At 46.1% G+C, this 22,865-nt stretch overlaps 1 protein-coding gene across 1 annotated transcript in view; it reads left to right on the top strand.

Moving 5' to 3' along the window:
* The first annotated feature begins 1,350 nt into the window (after positions 1–1,350).
* Positions 1,351–22,865, top strand: part of tcerg1l (transcription elongation regulator 1 like) — a 92,785-nt gene continuing 71,270 nt past the window's right edge. Inside the window, exons 1-2 of the mRNA XM_078222906.1 lie at positions 1,351–1,395; positions 16,825–16,968. Coding sequence (XP_078079032.1) covers positions 1,351–1,395; positions 16,825–16,968 — 189 coding nt within the window. The remainder of the gene's footprint in view (positions 1,396–16,824; positions 16,969–22,865) is intronic.

A 22,865-nucleotide genomic window follows, 5' to 3' on the forward strand; every position in this document is an offset into this window, starting at 1 on the left:
GGGCATGTTGGGATTTGGTCTCTGTATTAAGCCCCAAAGTAAAAAATATATATTTTCGGGGAATAATCTTACTGGCGAAAAGGGCAATCGCTAAGTTAGAATGCAAACTAACAAGGTTTATTACAAAACAGGCTACCACTTAACATTATTTTTCCGTGGATCTCTGGACTTTCTGTGGTAGTGAATTCCACAGATTCACCACTCTCTGGGTGAAGAAATTTCTCCTTGCCTCAGTTCTAAAAGATTTACCCCCTTATCCTCAAACTCTCACTCCTTGTTTTGGACCCCTCCTACCTTTGGAAACATTCTTTCAAAATCTACCCTTGCTAATCCTGTTAGACTTTTATAAGTTTGTATGAGAACCCCTCTCATTCTTCTTAACTTCTATGAAGGTAATTCTAACCAATTTAGCCTCACCTCATATGACAGACCTCCCATCCCAGGAATCAGCCTGGTAAACTTTCACTGCACTCCCTCTATAGCAAGAACATCATTCCTCAGATAAGGACACCAAAACTGTACACAATACTCCAAGTGTGGCCTCACCAATGCCCTATACAATTGCAGTAAAATATCCCTATTCCGATACTCAAATTCTCTCGCTATGAAGGCCAACATACCATTTTGCCTTCTTTACTGCCTGCTATATTTTCTCATCTTGGTTCCTTGAACCTGGTCTCCTGACTTGCAACATTCTTCAAAATCTTAACTTAGTCAGTTCAACTCTGATATGCATGCTAAAACCCCTTTTACATCTTTAAAACCTCAAGTCTAATTTCCCAATGTGCTGTAGCTATACATCTTACAACTGCTGCTGAGTGCTCACATGCTCTTTCTCGAGCTGGAAGGAGCTTCCTGATGAAGATTGTTCACTTTCTTAAGGCTATTACTTTGTAGCCCCAATACTGGATTTTGATACTGATCTGACACGGCACGGTAGCACAGTGGTTAGCACTGCTGCTTCACAGCTCCAGGGTCCCGGGTTCGATTCCCGGCTCGGGTCACTGTCTGTGTGGAGTTTGCACATTCTCCTCGTGTCTGCGTGGGTTTCCTCTGGGTGCTCCGGTTTCCTCCCACAGTTCAAAGATGTGCGGGTTAGGTTGATTGGCCAGGTTAGAAAATTGCCCCTTAGAGTCCTGGGATGTGTAGGTTAGAGGGATTAGCGGGTAAAATATGTGGGGGTAGGGCCTGGGTGGGATTGTGGTCGGTGCAGACTCGATGGGCCGAATGGCCTCCTTCTGCACTGTAGGGTTTCTATGGGTTTCTATGACACCTATACCTGAATTTCTTATGACTAACCCTTCACCTATACCTGCACTTCACATGGCAAATCCTTCAGCCTGTACCAACATGTCTGACAGCAAATCCTTAAGTTATGACGATGCCTGTCAACTGGTAATGCCTCTTGCAAGTGCCAACTACTTTCTGTCCATTAGTAAGGGTCCTGAGATGAAGGTTGTCCTCTGGCAAGAGCAAAGACTGCTGCCAAATATTCTGTTTTTATGTCCTTTTTGTAGGCAGCTTTTGCAAAAATCAACCCAAGTTGTGCACGTGTGTCAACACCTGTAATAACTTCTAACCAAATATTTGCAATATGTTACCACCTGGAGAAAGTCTTCTGGCTTCTCTGCAACAACTTAACCTTATTTTAATCTCTGGGGGGAAGTCTCCCATCCCATCTTCCATAGGAATCATAGGGGGGTGGGGGGGGGGGGGGCGTTGTGTGTGGCGGACCACGGAAAGGTCCATTGACCTCGGGCGGGATTCTCCGGTTTTGGGGCAAGCGCAGCCGGAGAATCCCACCCTCTATGTTTACAATTCCTGATCGATGGGAAGAGTGCTTTCCTACAATAAACTAAATTTAGCTTGTACCTTTTACTTACATTTCTAGTCCTCAGGCCATTCAGTTTTGGCTTCTGTTTATTGTTAATGCTTGACTTACTGGAGCTCAAATGTGTAAGTCTAGCCCAATTTTAACTCCATCTGTTATTTCTTAAAGCTACATCACAATATGTTGGCATTTAAAACTTGTTCACAACATTCCAATAATACACACAAATAAGGTTATTCATCACAAAGCTAATGTACAGTACAATTTGATAAACTTCACCTCACTGAGACTTAAGTTAACAGGCGGAAGATATGCTCTGTAGCATAAGTCCTTCATTGCTTAAGGTACTGCAGTCCTTGGTATCAGATACAGAAAGTCAGGGTATTGGATAATGTCTGGTCTGCTGAGCAAAGGAAAATGTGCACAAATGCTAAGGTCTTGTGCAATAACTGCATATCAGACTTGCCTACCACATCAGTGGTAAGTAAAATAATAGGATGTTTACTCAAAAGATACAATGGAAAACTATAATGAAGAATAGCGAGAATGATTTTGAAAAGAGGTCATACCTGAGCAACATTACTGAATTTTTTGAAGAAATAATAAAGAGCTGGGAAGGGTAAAGTAAATGGAATATACATGGCCTTTGATAAAGTGCTGCATACTAGACTCATGACTGAGTGTATGAAGCCATGGGATAAATAGAATGGATAGCAAATTGGGATTAAAGATCACACTGACGGAAGTTGGGAAGTGGTGTTCAGCAGGATTGATCTTGGGAACACTGTTATTCAACATTTGCATGTCCAGTTTGGTCACCAGTCCAATGTGCCCACTAATCTGTGTGGCTGTGCAACATTCCATCAAGTGCCACACACTTAATTATTACAGCTGTATATATCCGGATGGTTAAATGAGGATTACTGACACACGGTCCCATGAGCAAATCACTGGTGGACTCATATAAAACAGGAAACTAACAGATCCAAGCCTGCTGACGTGATTAATCAGGTGGAAATAACAACCGAAATGCACTCGTGTCAATTACAGGAGCCCAATGTTATGTCCGCAATTGTCTTTTCTGTGGCCCGCTTGCCTCTTTCTCTCTCGCTCACTGCTTCCCTCTCACTTGCCCCTTCCCTCCACGACCCTCCTGCTTGTGTCTTCACTTCCTCCCTTGCTGCCCTCTCCCAAGTCCTCAGTCATAGCGAGGATTTGAGAGAGGGAAACAGCAGGCCGGAGGATCAGGAAGAGAGACAGCAGGCAGGTTGGGGGGGGTGTGGATGTGGTGAACTTGAGTAAAGTGTCAAGCTGGGTGGGGGGCAGCGAGCGGAAAGGTCAGGAGGAGGTGGTGAGTCAGGAGGAAGGTGACGAGTGGGAGGGTTGGGGAGGGAAGCACAATGCAGGGTTGGAGAGGAAATTGTCGAATTGAGAGAAAAAATGAGCTGGAGGAGGAAAACCATGAGTAGGAGGTAAGTTGGGAAGAAAATGTTTGCATCAGTTAATACCACTGATCTAATCTTTCTACTGCAGCTATTTCTGTTTTTTAAAAAAAATTAAGGGAAAATTGATTCCAAAAGATATTCACACATTAAAAAGACAAGGGAGTTTGTGAAAAGTTTAGAATGTCAAGTCCAATTCTCCAAATAAAAATGCAAAGGTTCTGTGAAGTTATTTTGCATACTTACAAATACTGAACGGGATTCTCCCAAAAAAGTTCCTAGTGTCAAATTCGCGGGAAAACTGGAGTAAATCGTGCTGATTTTTTCAGCGGGAGTTCACACTAGAATCTCCCCCACTCTGTGCAGTGCAGAGGCCACCAGCGTGAATATCATTAGATTTCAGGGGGTATGGCTTATTCCCACCCGGGAGGCTGACACTTCAAGGCCATTGTGCATGCGCAGTGGCCCTGAATTGTCAGCCTCCCTCTTTGCTTGCCAGCTCGATTTGCTGGCCAGCCTGGGACCCCTGCAGTGCTGCTTCACCACCCCCCCCCCCCCCCCCAACCATTCCCCAGCCTGGCCTGACGCCCCCCCCCCCCCCAGCTCACCCCGATCGCTGGCCTCCCTCCTGCCCCAACTGGATCCCAATGCAGAGTGGCAGTGAGACCCTCCCCCCACCCCGACTGATCGGCCCCCAGATCAAGCCCACTTGGCTCTGCCCCATGCCTGATGGGCAGTGCAAGGTGCCCCCTAGGCATGGGCACTTTGTTGCTTGGGCAGTGCAAGGAACAACAGGCTGGCACTATCAGAGTGCCCATGCCCGAGGGGAGGCTCCAGATTGCCCTCCCTTCAATCGAGAAGGGTCGTCCTGCTAGTTCCCTGAAAGTGGGGAGCTAGTCTGAACCCTGCTGGTGAAATACTCCTGGTGGGGTGGGCGACACTAGCGGGCCTGGAGAATTCAGCCCCGGGCCTGCTAATAGCCTTTAAATAGTTTGTTAAATGCTTGCCCCACCTCCCAGCCAATTTCCGGCGCCACGCAGACGCCGTTGGAAATCCAGGCCTGGGAGACGCAAGCATGGCACGAACGCTTGCAGAAAACCCATGAATTGGCCGACGTGCGATTCTCCCGGCCCGCTGCGCTAAAAAATTAGGACAGTGGGATGATGGTAGAATCGACCCCATTATCTCTCCCCAATTCACCTTTGTATGTATTGTGAGAGACAGTTTACTTTAAAATTTGTTAAATGGTTTATTCCTTCAGAATTCATAGATTTTAACCTAAACAAAATAAATGCCATTACTTCCCCGAAAGTTTCCTGAACAGTCATTCTTCCCCCTCTGATTCAATTCTCTCTTCATCACAACACTCTCTTCCCCAGTGTAGTTTTCCTCTTCAATTCACAGTGGTTAGCACTGCTGCCTCACAGTGCCATGGACCCGGGTACGATTTCTGGCTTGGATCACTGTCTGTGCAGAGTCCGCATGTAAAAGTAAAGTTTATTTATTAGCCACAAGTAAGGCTTACATTAACACTCCAATTAAGTTTTGGTGAAATTCTCCTAGTCGCCACACTCCGGCGCCTGTTTTGGGTCAATCCACCTAACCAGCATGTCTTTCACACCGTGGGAGGAAACTGGAGCTCCTGGAGGAAACCCACGCAGACACGGGGAGAACATGCAAACTCCACATAGACAGTGACCCAAGCTGGGAATCGAACCCAGGTCCCTGGTGCTATGAGGCAGCAGTGCTAACCACTGTGCCACCGTGTCGCCCATGTTCTCCCCGTGTCAGTATGTGTTTCCTCCGGGTGCTCTGGTTTCCTTGCACAGTCTGAAAGACGTGCTGGTTAGGTGCATCGGCCGTGCTAAATTCTCCCTCCAGTGTACCCGAACAGGCGCTCAAATGTGGTGACTAGGAGATTTTCACGGTAGCTTCATTGCAGTGTTAACGTAAGCCTACTTGTGACACTCGTATATAAACTTTAAATTTCCTTTACAGGCACACTGTTTCACTGACCTTCAGCCCCTAGTTCACAAGTCAACCTCCACCCCAATTCACAAAGACATTTTACCTCTGCTAGATTATGTACGTTGTTAATGTGACGAAATGATGGAGCTATTTTCTTCACTCCTCTTCATAGCAGATTGTTTTAATATAAAGGAAAGTCTCAAAAAGCTGAAAAAGTATAAGTTGTCTTTTTCCATATTTTCTAATTAACAGTTTTCTCTCTCATGTACAATAGTGTCGTGATTATGATACCAAACTTTAAAAGCCTAGAGATTGTGAGTTTAGATGCCACCGTGGTAAATTTAAAATTGAATTTGGTAAATCTGGTAATTTGTGGACGACCATGCTACTGTGCTAATGGCTGGCTGGGGATGGTATTCTTCTTTTGTAGCAATGGTAATTTTAAAAAAGTATCTTGTTTATATAGATTTTTCTGTTTCTTCTGGTGGTGCGCCCCACACATTACCTCGATTTTGGTGCACAGAACAAAATTTGCTCAGCAACAGATGGAAGAAGTGAATGGAGGGAAAGAGAGACAATTGTTTGTATGTGGCTTCAAGGGCACTAGTTTGCAAGTGTGGGCCAAGCCTCCATCAAATCATAGAATCCCTATAGTATAGAAGGAGGCCATTTGGCCCATTGAGTTTGTACCGACCACAATTCCACCCAGGCCCTATTCCGTAACCCCATACATTTATCCTGCTAGTCCCCCTGACACTAGAGTCAATTTAGGATGGCCAGTCAACCTAATGCACACATCTTTGGAGTGTGGGAGAGAACTGGAGCACCCGGAGGAAATCCACGTAGATACTGGGAGAACGTGCCAACTCTACACAGACAATCACCCAAGGCCGGAATTGAACCCGGGTCCCTGGCACTGTGAGGCAGCAGTCCTAACCACTGTCGCTGTGCCGCTCCATGAACTACTATAACTGGTACAGGGATATGATTTTCAACGTTTGCAGACACGCTAACAAACAGAAATATTGTGACAAAATGCACAAAGACATCATGAAGCTTGTGGAATTGTGTGTGGGAAGGGGAAGTCAGTTCAATTGCGTTGGGGGAAGAGGAACGTGGTTTCCTCACCATTTGGGGATGAGAGAGGTTTGTATTGTGGGCAAGTTCTGATAATGGTGGGTTGGGAGTTTGAGGTTGGGGTGGGGGGGAGAGGGTGTTGTGGTGGAGGATGCTGGGAGGAAGAACACTTAGTTCTTGTGATCCAGCACAGATAGTTGGAGGGTTGTGGTGCTAGAAGAGATTATTGGGATAAAGGGGAAAAGATTCCTGTCCTGCCCGCCATGGGAATTGGAACAGACGAGGGGTGGACCATGGAAAGGTCCGTTGATCTTGGGTGGGATTTTGTGGTTTCTGGACGAGCGCAGCTGTAAAATCTTGCCCAAGGTGAGGCGCGGCCATGGAGATATTTGTAACAAGGATGAATTCTAATAATTCGACTGTGAGGCAGTGTAGGTCAGTGAGCATGGGGTTAATGGTGAACAGGACTTGTTCTGAATAAGAGCACGGAGAGCAGAGTTTTGGAACGTCTGTAGCCTAGAGAGGGTAGAATGTGGGAGGCTGGCAAGTAGTGTGTTTATATAGTCCAGTCTGGATGCAGCAAAGGCATAGATGGCTGTTTCGGCAGCAGATGAGCTGAGACAGGGCCAGAGTTGGACGATGATGCCAAGGTGGAAAGAGACCGGTTTAGTGATCATGTGGGCAGAAGCGGGAAGTAATGGGGAAGAGGCGGTAGATATGGGCCATTTGAGGATGATATTCTAAATGTTGTCTGCCATAAGACACTCTTCTTGAGCAAAGACAGGTTACCATCATGCCTCCCCTTAGTCAATTGCAGCAGACTCTGGCACCATGAAGCCCTCAAGGTTATGTTTACTTAATAATAAAGAGCACTCGACAGTTTTACTACATCCTTGCTCCTATCCAATTGCTTTCCTCGCCATAGTATCAAGCTAACATATGCGCTACCAGCACTTGCCCTGAAGGCTCCATTGAGCACGATATATAATCATTTGCAATTAGCATCACTGACCTCAACGAGTGTTTAGGTGAAGACACACACACCACACAATGTTTTTAACACCTGTGCCATTGTAGTGCTCCGAATATTTCTTAGATTTCCTAACCCTACCGCTACACTATAGTGCCTCCCCAACATCCACAATAGAGGTGGAGGCAGCCTGCTGACTGCTACGCTGTGTTGTCTGTAGTGTCGTTGATGGGTGTCCTGTGGAGGGTCAAGAGCTGGAAGGTCTGGCCTGATTTCGGTATGGAGCAGGTGCACCCTCATGGGCCTGTGTTTATAGGTGTGTGTGGGACACGTTTAAAAAATGGCATCCATGATGAGGCAGCGGTGAAGTCACGGCATGGCAGGCAAATCTGAGGCCATGTGTTTCTCGTGCATGTTTTTTTATTAGCTCGGAAGCAAGATGACGCAAAATCCCAACATTGCAGCTGCCTGCCTTAGTGCGTGGGGAAGTTCTTCTTGCTTCAAAATCCATGGAGTTTTCATGTGAACAAAGGCCCAACAGCTTTGAAGCTGGAATGCCATTGGGGCTGCAGCCTTTGTTGTTTGTCATCTGTTTAATTGCTTGTTGCATCTCTCCCATCAATACCATATATTCTACCAGAGGGTACTGGGTTTAACCTAAAGAGTATCAATTGCCACTCTGGATTCATGGATGAAGAGTTAGCCAGTGTTGATGAATGGCATTGTTATCCTTCAGAAGAGAAACACTATCCTATAAGCAAAGGTGATTTTGTCCATTTGACTTTGGTGTACAGATGGCATTGGTATCTTTAAAAAAGCTTTGCATGTCACGATGCCAGCATATCACTGGAGACCTCAGGTTTTCATTTCCCACCTTCAGCTTCTGGATTTGTTTTTGGGTGTCAGCCTTGAGCTATTGGAATGCTACCTATGACCTTGGATTGTTCTGCCAGGCTCAGAAGTCTGGCAGAACAATTTAGCATAGTTGTGATCGGACAGTCCTGATGATGATGCCTGAACTTGATATTCTGTTCCTTGGTGTCTATTAGAGTAGACTCCACTAACTGGAATTGAGTTGGATGTGTGAAGACTTTCCAGACTGGCTGTGAGCTGCTCTTCAAATTCTTCTCTTTGATTGGCTGCTTTAGGTTGAGACATTGACTTCTTCCTTTAGACTTTTGGGTCTTGCAATGTCCAGGTGTGAGGTGGATATTCATCACAGATCGAACAAGTTGATCTTTCTAGCAGGCATCTGTGCCCCATATGAATTGAGTGATACAGATGTTACTTAGATCTTTGACCAGAACAGCGACATAATCCTGGAGGTGCCAATGCTTTGATCCAGGATGCTTCCATGTAGTTTTGTATCTGACCTTCTGATGTAATGAGACTGTGCTGAGCACACTCTGTCAGCAGAAGGAAGCTATTTGCATGTACATTTCCCACTCCATTTTTCTTAACAGTTCCTCTCTAAACATTGGAGTCGTGGCCAAACCTGCATTAAAGTCCCCAAGAAGAAAGATCTTTTCTTATTTTGGGGATGGCAGTGGGGACTTTATCAAGGTCAGAAGAGAAATTTCCTTAACATCTTCATTGGAGTCAAGGGTTGGGGCATAAGCACTGATGATATAAGTGTCATGAATCTTTCATTTATACACTTGGAGAGTTCTGGCAGTGCATCTAAAATCCTATTTTGTTGGCAAAACCAACTCCATGGACACCATGATATCTGTCAGCCTTTCCTTTCCTCTAGGAGATGTATCCTCTTGCTTGTTCCTACACTGCCCCATCCCAGGGAGAGGGATCTCACTGAGGCTGGTGATATCAATTTAGAGTCTCAATAGCTCGTGTAGTACATGTGTATTCATCGTTCCAGCCAGTTGCTCTTAAGATTGTCCATGAGTTGTCTCATTCTAAGTTGCAAAATTTAAAATGTTCTTTCTTCAACCACAAAGATAGTGATCCTGCAGGGTGTGGTTCCCCAACCCGGAGAATGTGAAACAGTCTACTTTTAGGGTACCTTTTTGAGTGCCCTCACTATTTGGGGTGTGCAGAAGATAGCCTGAAGAGGACTGGTCAGTCCTCTGCCCAAAGACACTTCTGTCTCAGTAGGTGTTATATGACCGTCATGCATCTGTTACCTGTGCTCAGATTCTTGACTAGGGATTCCCAGGTGTGCAGCTTCCTCTCTCTCTCCAATTCCCCATTGTTGCTGGGCTTAGGGATTTCTGGCAGGGCATCCAAGATTATTTTCCAGATGGCAAAACCAACTCTATGGACACAAGGATCACTCAGCCTTTCTTTACCAGTAGAAAACTTATCCCCTGTTTGTTCCTTCAGCTGCCCCATCCTAAGAAGACAGGTCTCAGAGGCTGGCGATATCAATCTTGAGTCTTTTTGGATCTTTTTTTTTCATTCATGGAATGTGGACTTTCCTGGCCAGGTCAGCATTTATTGCCCATCTCCAATTTCCCTTCAGAAAGTGGTGATGAGCTGCTGCCTTGAACATCTGCAGTCCATGTGATGTAGGTACACCCACTGTGCAGCTAGAGAAGGAGTCCCTGGATTTTGACCTCGCAACAGTGTAGGAACAGCCTATTTCCAAGTGAGGATGGTGAGTGGCTTGGACGGGAACTTCCAGGTGGTTGTGTCCCCACGTGCCTGCTGCCTTGTCCTTTTTAGATGGTAGTGGTTGTGAGTTTGAAGGTGCTGTCTGTGGAACCTTTGAGTTACTGCAGAGCATCTTCTAGATGGAACACACTGCTTCTACTGATAGTTGGTGGTGGAGGGAGTAAATGTTTTTGGATGGGGTGTAAATCAAGTGAACTGCTTTGTCCTGGATGGTGTCAAGCTTAAGTGTTTTGGAGCTGCAATAATATAGGCAAGGGGAGAGTAGGGAAGCATTCCATCACACTCCTGACTTGTACCTTGTAGATGGTGGAGTGGCTTTAGGAAGTCAGAAGGTGTTTGCTGCAGGATTCCAAGCCTCTGATCTGCTGTTGCAGCCGCAGTATTTATATGGCTAGTCCAGTTCAATTTCTGGTCAATGATAACCTCTGGGATGTTGATAGTGGGGTATTCAGTGATGGTAATGCCATTAAATGTCAAAGGGTGATGGTTAGATCTCTCATGTTGGAGATGTTCATTGCCCGGCACTTTTGTGGCATGTACGTTACTTGCCACGTATCAGCCCAAGCCTGGGTATTGTCCAGGTCATGTTGCTTTTAGACACGGACTGCTTCTATCCTGGTGGAAGCCTTCCTGTGGCTTTATTTAACATTGGATCTTGGGGATGCCATCATCTTGTTGGGTTGGGGTGAGATTTCGGTGGCATGTTGAACCAGGCTGATGTTGCTACCTTAGTCACCTCCTTTGTTTGCAGCAAGTGAGATATTTAGGCTTCTTTCACCTCTTATACCATTGAAGACATTTTAGATTGACCTTTGTCTGGCACCATCCCCTGACCTTGCCACCATGGCTGGCCCAACTAGGCACAAGGAGCTCCCAATGGCATCACCCAAGGGATCATTGGAGTGCACAAGCCTCTCTGCAGCATCATAGAATCCTACAGTGCAGAAAGAGGCAATTTGGCCCATCGAGTCTGCACCAACCACAATCCCACCCAGGCCCTATCCACATATCCCTACATATTTACCCACTAACCCCTCTAACCTATGCATCCCGGGACACTAAGGGGCAATTTAGAATGGCCAATCAACCTAACCCGCACATCTTTGGACTGTGGGAGGAAACCGGAGCACCGGAGGAAACCCACGCAGACACAGGGAGAATGTGCAAACTCCACACAGACAGTGACCCGAGCCAGGATTCGAACCCAGGTCCCTGGAGTTGTGAAGCAGCAGTGCTAACCACTGTGCTACCGTGCCGCCCTTGTGCTACCATGCCGCCCTTGTGCTACCATGCCGCCTGATGCGCTATTCAGACACGAGGCTTGAAGCTCAGTAAATGAAAGGCTTTTATTTACTGTTAACTAAGCTACCAGAACTTATATACACTATCCCAGACTGAAGGGGTCCTGGCCAGAGCAGGGACTCTTATACCTCTCCCAGGAGGCGGAGCCCGACTGGGATGTGCCACAACACTGCAGTACAAAGGTGTAACAACCCCACCCTAAACCAACAGCAACAATAGCACAACCCAACAGTAACATATGTACATCCTTGTAGTCCTGGCCAGCCCCTGGCTCAGCACTATCCAGTGGGAACCAACGATGGTTCACCACATTCACCCCTCCTTTGAAAACAAAGGCCGGCGGGGTACAAAAAAACAGAATACAGTGTCAGCGGTCTATAAGTTCAGACGGTCAGGGGAACCGCACCGTCGTTGTGACCTCCTCAATACCGGCGGTGACAAAGGAGTAGGCACTTGCGGTGGCGTTCTCCCCAAAACGGTGTCCAGCTGTTCTTCCACGGACTCACAGGCCGGTTGACCCTGAGGTGACGGTAGTCCAGGGGATCCTGACACGCCCTGCGGTGGCGACCATCTTCTGGGCTCAGGCAAGCTGTACATGGGGGTAACATGATTAAGCAATGGTCCCGATGCTGCCCGCGCCGTGTCCGGGGAAGAAATAAGAGATAAGGGGTTCGAAATGCTGTGTAATGGCATGCTCCCATTCGGGCCAGACGATGGCTGCAGCCCTGGGCGGCCCGCGGTGCTACCTCTGTGGAGGAGCGAAGCATACTCGGCAAAAGTGTCCCGCTAAAGCTGTATTGTGCACCGCATGCAGTAAAAAAGGGCATTATTCAAAAGTGTGCCGATCCAAACCCAGGAACGGCAGTGCGGCCTGCGATTCTTCAGAGCTTGGGTCTTCATCGTCGAAGTCGTCGCGGGGTTCGTCCACGTGCGAGACCAGGACGACGCCATTACGGTCGACGGAGTCGGAGGAGTATGACCACCAGGGGTCGCTGAGTTTGGCGTCCTCACCCACGTGCGATTCATGGGGGCAGCCATGTTGGTCGACACTGACCACGAACGACCAGCAGGGGTCCTCCTCATCGATTTCAGCTGCCTGCAGTGGTGCTCATGAACCAACGGTGGCGTCGATCATCCTGGACCAGGCCAAGCCTCATAGACTCGACAGATCTATGATGAATATCCAGGTAAATAACCACGTGATTTATTGTCTGTTTGACAGCGGGAGCACTGAGAGCTTTATCCACCCAGACACTGTGAAGCGGTGTGGACTCCAGATTCAACCTGCCAAACAGACAATCTCTATGGCATCAAGGTCCCGGTCTGTTGCCGTGCTAGGGAGTTGCGTGGTAACCTTGAAAGTACAAGGCACAGTTTACGAGCGCTTCAAGCTCCTTGTGTTGCCGTATCTTTGCGCGCCAATACTTCTCGGACTAAACTTCATGGTCCACTTGAGGAGTGTAATCCTACAGTACGGTGGGCCACTCCCTTCACTGGCAGTGGGAAAACAGCAGCAGCCTCCAAATTGCCCAACGCGCCCCTCCTGCAGCCTCTCGACGCTGAAGATCACCACACCCTCCTTGTTCCAGAATCTTGTGCCAGGCTGCAAGCCCATCGCGACTAAAAGTAGGCGTTACAGCGCTGAGGATCGGATCTTCATTAGATCTGAGGTTCAGCGGCTCCTCAAAGAAAGGATCATACAACCCAATGTTAGTCCGTGGAGAGCACAGGTCGTGGTGGTCAAGAGCGGGAACAAACCCCGGATGGTCATTGACTACAGTCAGACCATTAACCGATATACGCAGCTGGATGCGTATCCCCTCCCGCGCATATCTGATATGGTCAATCAGATTGCGCAGTACCGGGTGTTCTCCACCATAGACCTCAAGTCTGCCTACCACCAACTCCCCATTCGCCCAGAGGACTGACAATACATGGCTTTTGAGGCGGATGGTCGTTTGTATCATTTTCTCAGGGTTCCCTTTGGTGTCACCAATGGGGTCTCGGTCTTCCAGCGTGCTATGGACCGAATGGTGGACCAGAACGGGCTGCGGGCTACCTTCCCGTACCTGACTAATGTCACCATCTGCGGCCATGACCAGCAGGACCACGACACAAACCTCCTGAACTTCTTACGCACTGCATCTCGCCTGAACTTGACCTACAACAGGGAGAGGTGTTTGTGTCGCACGCGCCGTTTAGCCATCCTAGGATACGTGGTGGAAAACGGGGTCATTGGCCCTGATCCAGACCGTATGCGCCCCCTTGCTGAACTTCCCTTACCTACTAGTGCAAAAGCACTGAGAAGATGCTTAGGCTTCCCTTATTATGCGCAGTGGGTTCCCAACTACGCGGACAAAGCCCGTCCGCTCATTAAGTCCACGAATTTTCCCTTAACGCCAGAGGCCCGATTGGCCTTCGATAAATTGAAAGCCGACATCGCGAAAGCTACGATGCACGCTGTAGACGAGTCCATCCCCTTTCAGGTGGAAAGCGATGCATCTGATTTCGCCCTGGCCGCCACACTTAACCAGGCGGGCAGGCCCGTCGCATTTTTTTCCCGCACCCTCCAAGGCCCCGAAATTCGGTGGAAAAGGAGGCCCAGGCCATTGTGGAGGCCGTCAGGCACTGGCGCCATTACTTGGCGGGAAAACGGTTCACCTTGATCACGGACCAGTGGTCCGTGGCGTTCATGTTTAACAACACGCAGAGGGGCAAGATCAAGAATGACAAGATCTTGCGGTGGAGAATTGAACTCTCCACCTATAACTACGATATCATGTATCGTCCAGGGAAGCTCAATGAGCCCTCGGATGCCCTCTCGTGTGGAACATGCGCTAGTATACAGGAGGACCGTTTGCACGCCCTCCATAATGACCTGTGCCATCCTGGGGTCACTCGGCTCTACCACTTTGTAAAAGCCCGCAACCTGCCTTACTCGGTGGAGGACGTCAGGTCGGTAACAAGGAGCTGTCGGGTTTGCGCGGAATGCAAACCGCACTTTTACTGACCTGATCGGGCACATTTAGTCAAGGCCACTCGTCCCTTCGAGAGACTGAGTGTTGATTTTAAGGGCCCCCTTCCCTCAACAGATCGGAATGTGTACTTCCTCAATATCATTGATGAGTACTCTCGGTTCCCTTTTGTTGTTCCCTGCTCTGATACATCCGCTGCCACGGTGATCAAGGCATTCCGTGATCTTTTTACCCTGTTCGGGTACCCCAGCTACATCCATAGCGACAGGGGCTCGTCGTTCATGAGCGATGACTTGAGGCAATTCCTGCTCTCATACGGGATTGCCTCTAGTAGGACCACGAGTTACAACCCTAGGGGTAATGAACAGGTGGAACGCGAGAATGCTACAGTCTGGAAGGCTGTCTTACTGGCGTTGAAGTCAAAAGGTCTTCCAGTCTCCCGTTGGCAAGAGGTGCTCCCTGATGCGCTCCATTCTATTCGCTCCCTCCTGTGTACGGCAACCAATGCTACTCCCCACGAGAGGATGTTCTCATTCCCTCGGAAGTCTTCCTCGGGGACCTCATTACCGTCTTGGTTGACGTATTCAGGACCCGTCCTCCTGCGGCGACATGTAAGGGCCCGCAAGTCCGACCCGTTTGTCGAACAGGTCCATCTCCTCCACGCCAACCCTCCGTATGCCTATGTGGCATACCCTGACGGGCGAGAGGACACGGTCTCGATCCGAGACCTGGCGCCAGCAGGGGACGTAGCAACCCCTGTCGCTCCCATACCCCCAGTAACAAACCCCTTATCTCTTATTTCTTTCCCGGACACGGCGTGGGCAGCATCGGGACCATTGCTTAACCCTTTTACTCCCGTGTACAGCTTGCCTGAGCCCAGAAGATGGTCGCCACCGCAGGGCGTGTCAGGATCCCCTGGACTACCGTCACCTCAGGGTCAACCGGCCTGTGAGTCCGTGGAAGAACAGCTGGACGCCGTTTTGGGGAGAACGCCACCGCAAGTGCCTACTCCGGCATCACCGCCGGTATTGAGGAGGTCACAACGACGGTGCGGTTCCCCTGACCGTCTGAACTTATAGACTGCTGACACTGTATTCTGTTTTTTTGTACCTCTCCAGTGGGAACCAACGATGGTTCACCACACCGCCCAAGGTGGTGATCCACAGAGGGAAGTGGAGACCCTATTATAATGTAGGAAATCTGGCAGCCAATTTGTGCAGAGCAAGATCCCACAAATAACAATGTAATAATGAATAGATAAGTCTGTTTTAGTGGCATTGTTGAGGGATAAATATCAGGGAAAACTCACCTGCTCTTCTTCAAAATATTGCTATGAAACTTTTACATCAAACTGAGATAACAGATATGGCCTTAGGTTTCGCATCTCATTGGGATGGTAGCACCTCTGTCGGCATAACGCCTCCTCAGTACCGCACTGGAGATTTTGTGCTCAAGTCTCTGGAATGGGAATTGAACATATTGACCCAGAGGCAAGAGTGATACCCACTGAGCCATGGTTGACAGTGAAGGCTGCAAATGCTTTATTAGCACAAGGCTTATTAGTAGACTGTAAAAGACATTTTATTGCAGTGCCTACTCAGGATATAACAACTAAGGTTTTATTCATTAATTTTAATCAAACGTTCTCGTGTGTAAAAACAGAAGCCTCTGTTTGCTTTGAAAACAGTAGGATTTCTGCATCTGCTGCATTGACAATAGTTGAACAGCAGTTGTGTTACAGTATTTTAGATTAGCCCAACATTTTGTAATGTTATAGGTGCTTCTTCTACATCAATTGTGCAGTGATGGTCACTAACCTTTGCAGACCTGTACAGTACAGTTGAATTCAAGTTATCATCATCCTAACCCAGTTCTTTTCATGAATTCATCAGAATATGAAAAATTGATCAGCTCACAGTATGAGTTGGCCTTTATGCACAGTTTTCTCAGAAGCATTCTTGTATGTGTTGCTTCCAATATGCTGTTGGTCCCAATGATAGCAAAGGAGGAAAAGTTCAATTGTCCTTGAAGCCTGGATGGAATAAATAACACTTAAAATGAACTATCCATAAAAGGTTATCTTTACATTTCTGTTGCCAGGTTAAAAAAAAAATTGGACTTCTACAGTATTAACCTTTGGCAGACATAGCACCGAGTGCAGGAAGTGGGCAGAGATAGTTGAACCTGATGTTTGCTGAAAGTTACTTTAGAATTCACTTGGGGTAAATTTTCACAAGCTGCCCAGTTTGCACGCTGTCATATTTTCACTGATGTCAATGAAAATAAGAATCGGGTGTTGTGTAAAATGACGATGAATCCACTAGTTGTTGCTTTCTGTCAGTGGTCAAAGTAAAAATTCACCCCATTATTTATCAAGAGAATTTACAACCATCTTTTAAAGCAAGATATATTTATCTATTTTGAATTTGTGGTCTCCCAATGGCTTGAACTTAACTTTGGGACATATGAATATTCAGTTAGAATACTCTAGAAAGCACAAGCTAAGCAATGTTAAGATAAGTTACACTTTTTTTTTAAAGGGGATGAAACTAATTTGTATCTTATGAAACTTATCTTCCTAGAAGCAAAGTATGATCATCATTGTGCATTCTTCTTTTTTTTAACCAGTGGGACTGTATAATGCATCCCCCAGTCGTAGGATTTCCTCCACCAGTTGGCATGGACTTCATACCCATATTTCCACAGATGTACACCTCCTCCTGGCGACCGTCAAGTAAGGGTTGGGAAGATAAAAGGATACCTGATTGCAAAGTAAGATTTTATAGCTGTATTTTGCTAACTATTGAAATGCAGACCTTGTATCCCAATAAGGTGGCTGTGCAAACTCACACCTAATTTACATTCATAGAAGGATGCTGTAAACCTGTGGTGTGTGACTTCTTTGGAAAAGAGGCCAAAAAAACAGGACCACGGGAATATCTCTGTCAAATTTTATTTGATAAAGTTCCTGTGAAGCACCTTGGGATGCTTTACTGCATTGAAGGTGTTCTATAAAGTGTGAGTTGTTACTGGTATTTTTAAAGTCCCAGGGACCCGCAGTGTAAATTGTACTGTTGGGAAAACCAATCATTTGTTTTTAGAATCATAGAATCTCTACAGTGCAGAAGGAGGCCATTCGGCCCATGGAGCCTGGACCGACAACAATTCCACCCAGGCCCTATCCCCAAACCCCCACATATTTAACCTGCTAGTCCCCTGATGCTAAAGGGCAATTTAGTACGGCCAATCAACCTAACCCACACATCTTTGGACTGTGGGAGGAAACCGGAGCACCCAGAGGAAACTCACGCAAACATGGGGAGAATGTGCAAACTCCACACAGACAGTGACCTGAGACCAGAATTGAACCCGGGTCCCTGGTGCTGAGGCTGCAGTGCTAACCACTATGCCACCATGCCAACTTTAGCTTATAATCATTTTTTTATAATTTAGGTTCCAGATAATTTCTGGGGATCCATTAATGGAACATTACAAGATTGAAATATTTTTATATTAATTTCCAACTATAATTAAACCTCCCAAGTTGAAATTGGCTAATTGAAGCAGGCTGATACTTTAATTTTAGCACTTAATTTTCACTTAATTTGAATTTTGGGTCATATTTTTAGCATTAAATTCCCACTTTCCTGTTATTTACAATGTTGAAACCAAACTATTGGCTAGTTCTAAAAAGCCCTGAATTATTTGAAATAGACTGGAACTGTTTTATTTGCACAGGTCATTCTGTGAGTATACATCAATCAGGCCTTTTTGGTAATTACTATTCCAATATTCACGTAGTGAAGAAATAAAAATCTTGATGAAGCATATTTTCAGTTTTGCTGAATTGAATTGAAAATTCAATTGATCTTGGATAGAATTCTCTGGTCTCGCTACCACTGCCAATGAGAACAGAGAATTTGGCACTCTGCAGAGAACAGAGAATTCCAGCCCTTGAGTTGATGCACTGGCCGGAATTCTCCGACCTCGCTCGCAGCTGGGGTTCTCCAGTCCTGCTACAGTGAATGGAGATTCGACTGAGTGCCAAATTTTCCATTCTTGCTGGTAGCAGTAGCAGGGTGTGCGTGACTGGAGAATTTCGACCACTGACTGCAAAGTTAGAGTGTTGGTCTGCTGCTTCTATCTGGACATTGGTTTCCAATAAAGAGAAACTGTCTCACATTAGTCAGGAGGAAGAAAAGCTTTACCAGTGATGGATTGATTGCCTGCAGATGAAACATAGTGTTTTCCCAAACAAGCATATCAAATAAATGGCAGGAAAGGAATCTAATGTGCAAATATTGTATTATCTCGTGCATGCATCATGCACCTCCTTTAATGCTTAATATGTACCAACACACACCCACCTGCTTGCACTTCTGCATAACACATCAATTAACACTTGATTCCAACTTAATAATAGGCTGATTTGTTCTATCATTGCCAAATTTCATAGGCAAATGTAATCTTCCCAAATGTTGGCTCACCAACTTAATCATCCCTATCTTGAACCCTCTCTGGAGCTGCAGCGGGCCAGAGAAAAATAAATTAACTCGAATCAAACTATACTGATCCATGATAAGTGTTTAGAAAAATAAACTCAGGCAATATACTGTCTTTGAGCAATAATTCTTATTAGTATCATTTATATTTTTGGTCTCCCATACTTGGTTCTCTTTTTCTTATCGATACACAAACAAAGCTTAAGCTGCCCTATTTAAGTTCTCTCTCCCAGAACATATAATCTCAAACTATCGGAGAATCCTTATTTGACCTGACAATCAAATAAATCCAGTATCATTCACCTGCTACCTGACCCCAAAATCAACTTGTCATTCGTTTCAAAAGTGTCATATATTTGACTTTCAAAGGGGCCCTCATCTAGTTGTCCCTTTCCTCATAATATGGTGCTTCTTGGGACTTGGGTTGATTTATTAGTCATATCTTAAAAATACCTTTTTCATGCCTTTAAGCTTTTTCTTTTTTAAATCTTAGATTGTTGCATAAGTTCAGCCTTTGACAGGATATTACCAAAAAATAGATGAATGGTCATTTCAACCATGTATGTCCATCTAAATACATGAGTTTGCAAAATTTCTTAATGATGCTAATAATGAACATCTTTAATAAAAGCAGTGGAATAGATCAGTAGGGCTGAATGGTCTTTTTCTGTGCTGGAAATTGTATAACAGAAAAAATAGATAAAGGTAATGTAGCAGACATGGTAGGCATAAATAAGGGACTCATGACAAAGATAAGGACAAAAACAGAAAATGCTGGAAATTCTCAGCATCTGTAGAGAGGGAGTAGAGCTAATGTTTCGAGTCTGGATGACCCTATGACAGAGCTGAAGACAGTAGAAGATAGGCTGATATTTATACTGAATGGGTGAGCGGGGAGAGGGGGATTGACAAAGATGTCATAGACCAAGGGAATGTAAATGAAGATGATCATGGCTAAGAAGGGTGCTGATAGTGACCCATCAACAGATCCGAATGTGTAAATGGCAGGATAAAGGTATAGTAAGAAGTCTCACAACACCAGATTAAAGTCCAACAGGTTTATTTGGTAGCACAAGCTTTCAGAGCGCTGCTCCTTCATCAGGTGAGTGGAAGTTCTGTTCACAAACAGGGCATATAAAGACACAAACTCAATCTACAAAATAAATGGTTGGAATGCGAGTCTTTACAGGTAATCAAGTCTTGAAGGTACAGACAATGTGAGTGGAGAGAGGGTTAAGTACAGGTTAAAGAAATGTGTATTGTCTCCAGCCAGGGCAGTTAGTGCGATTTTGCAAGCCCAGGCAAGTCGTGGGGGTTACAGATAGTGTGACATGAACCTAAGATCCCAGTTGAGGCCCTCCTCATGTGTGCAGAACTTGGCTATCAGTTTCTGCTCAGCGATTCTGCGTTGTCATGTAGGCTTCCTTGGACGCTTACCCGAAGATCAGAGGCTGAATGCCCATGACTGCTGAAGTGTTCCCCAACAGGAAGAGAACACTCAGGAAGAGAACAGGCAGGAGTGTTCTCTTCCTGTCGGGGAACACTTCAGTCACGGGCATTCAGCCTCTGATCTTCGGGTAAGCGTTCTCCAAGGCGGCCTTCACGACACACGACAACGCAGAATCGCTGAGCAGAAACTGATAGCCAAGTCCGCACACATGAGGATGGCCTCAACCGGGATCTTGGGTTCATGTCACACTATCTGTAACCCCCACAACTTGCCTGGGCTTGCAAAATCTCACTAACTGTCCTGGCTGGAGACAATACACATCACTTTAACCTGTGCTTAACTGTCTCTCCACTCACATTATCTGTACCTTTTACGACTTGATTACCTGTAAAGACTCACATTCCAACCATTTATTTTGTAAATTGAGTTTGTGTCTTTATATGCCCTGTTTGTGAACAGAGCTCCCACTCACCTGATGAAGGAGCAGCGCTCTGAAAGCTTGTGGCTTGTGCTACCAAATAAACCTGTTGGACTTTTAACCTGGTGTTGTGAGACTTCTTACTGTGCTTACTCCAGTCCAACGCTGGCATCTCCACATCAAGGACAAAGGTAAGCAGGGTGTCAAAGGATCCACCTTTTTCACCCATTACAGTCTCTTTCCTCCCACCCCCAATCCACTAGGGATATCTGTTACATGTCTCAAGTTGTTCTTTGACATTTCCCTGTGGGGAACGGCGAATATTCCAAGGGGCAATAAGTACCAACACTAGGACATAGAAGAAGAGCATTTGGTGGGCTCCACTGAAACCCATCTGCAGCCATGATGCTGGTGGAAAAAGTAAATGGAACGGTCTCAAAAACTAACGGGGGGGAGGCCCAAGCGGAAAAGGTCATATAGATGATAGCTGAAAAACAAAATAGAAGAGAGTAACGCAATAGTCAGAACTAGTGCTTCAGGTGTAAAAGGAAACTCAAAGATGTAAAGTAATTAAACCGAGAGAGAATAAGAAATGTGCAAGTAAAGAATTAAAGCAGAAGGACAGGTTAGGATGTAAGCACCAAACTGTCTTATACAAACACATGGAGTTATAAAGAACAAATTCAACTTGGAAGTTAGAAGATGGTAGCCATTGTTGAGACATGGGCTAGGATTTTACGGGTAGGCTTGAGGTTCCTCTGCTGGAACTAGAAATGGATGCTTACCTGCTCTCAATGGACTGCCTGTAGACACGAGGCTTGACCAGTGAGGGGAATGGAGGTCAACACTGAGGTGGCGGATGTGGTGTTGGGTGATGTAAATTGAGGTGCTACTGTCAGAGTCATAAAGGTTTATAGCATGGAAACAGGCCCTTCAGCGCAACTTGTCCATGCCATCGAGTTTTTATCACTAAGCTAGTCCCAATTGCCTGTGTTTGACTCCTATATCCCTCTATATCAATCTTGCCCATGTAACTGTCTAAATGCTCTTTTTAAAAAAACAAAATTGTACTCCCTACACTCTCTCAATGTCACGGGCTTGTGAAAACCTTTTGCTGGCTGTAGGTGGACTTTAATTTGACAGCCTTCATTGCCCCCTTCCCACCCCTGCTGACTCCAGCTCCATCCTCAAAGTAATGGAAAATTATAGGCCGTGACTTCAAGCTGTTTAGGATTGGGAACTAAATATATCAGGCTATAAGAATAGGGAATATGGTAGAGGGGAGGAGCAGCCTTGGTGATTAATGACAAAATTGCTCCAAAAGAGAGAATATAATGATTTGCGAGCAGACAGTGGAGATTTTATGGGTGGAATTAAGAAATCAGAAAGGGTTTGAGACTGTACTGGGAGCTGTGTATAGGTCTCTTTATAGCAGCTATGAAGTTGTAGATTGTATGAATACTGAGATTAGACAAGCATGTAACAAACGCAGCATGGTTTTAATGGGGACTCGAACTTTCATCTATATTGTAATAAGCAGACTAGTACATGTCAGAAAGATGGTAAAATCTTGAATGTATTTAGGATAGTTTTTTTTCTACAATATGTCCTAGAACCGGCAAAGGTATAGGCCATATTAGATTTAGTAATGAGAGTGAACCAGATTTAATTAACAACCTCAATGTCTGAACATTTGATTGAGTTCAGTGTAGTGCTTGAAAGGGAGAAACAGGAAGTGGTTACTATGGCCAGGGCTTAAGTGCTGTGGTGGGGTTGAGAAGTGGGAAGCAGCAGTATTTCCCTCCATGGAGCCGTCGAAAATCGCACTGAATCACGTGATGCTGGGCTCATTAATTATGCAGCTGAGCATTTCCCGATGTTCTACATGGTGGAGCAGACAGGATGTCATGTGCCCCACTGTCATATCCAGGTTCCATATTTAAAAAGCTCCCGGGCTGCTGCTCCTCTCTCTCTGGCTCTGAACAGTGGTGTAGGAAATGGCCCAGAGACAGCAAGCTACGCCGGCACCCAGTTTTAGTGATGCATCCCTGGGACTATTGCTGATGCAATAGAGAAAAGGAGGGACTCCCTGTACCCCAGGGATGGAAGGAAGATGCCTACCCCACTCACTAGTTCTGCTTGGGAGGCAGTCAACAAGGTGATGATATAAACAGCATACACTGGAGGACAGCCCTGTAGAACAACCTCATCCATGCCGCCAGGTAAGTGAACCCTCAAATGCTCCAACTTGCCTCACAGAATGGGAACTGGGTGATTGATGGACCTCAGTGGACAAGTT

This window comes from Mustelus asterias, chromosome 11 (assembly GCF_964213995.1).
Source record: "Mustelus asterias chromosome 11, sMusAst1.hap1.1, whole genome shotgun sequence".
Classification (NCBI taxonomy): Eukaryota; Metazoa; Chordata; class Chondrichthyes; order Carcharhiniformes; family Triakidae; genus Mustelus; species Mustelus asterias.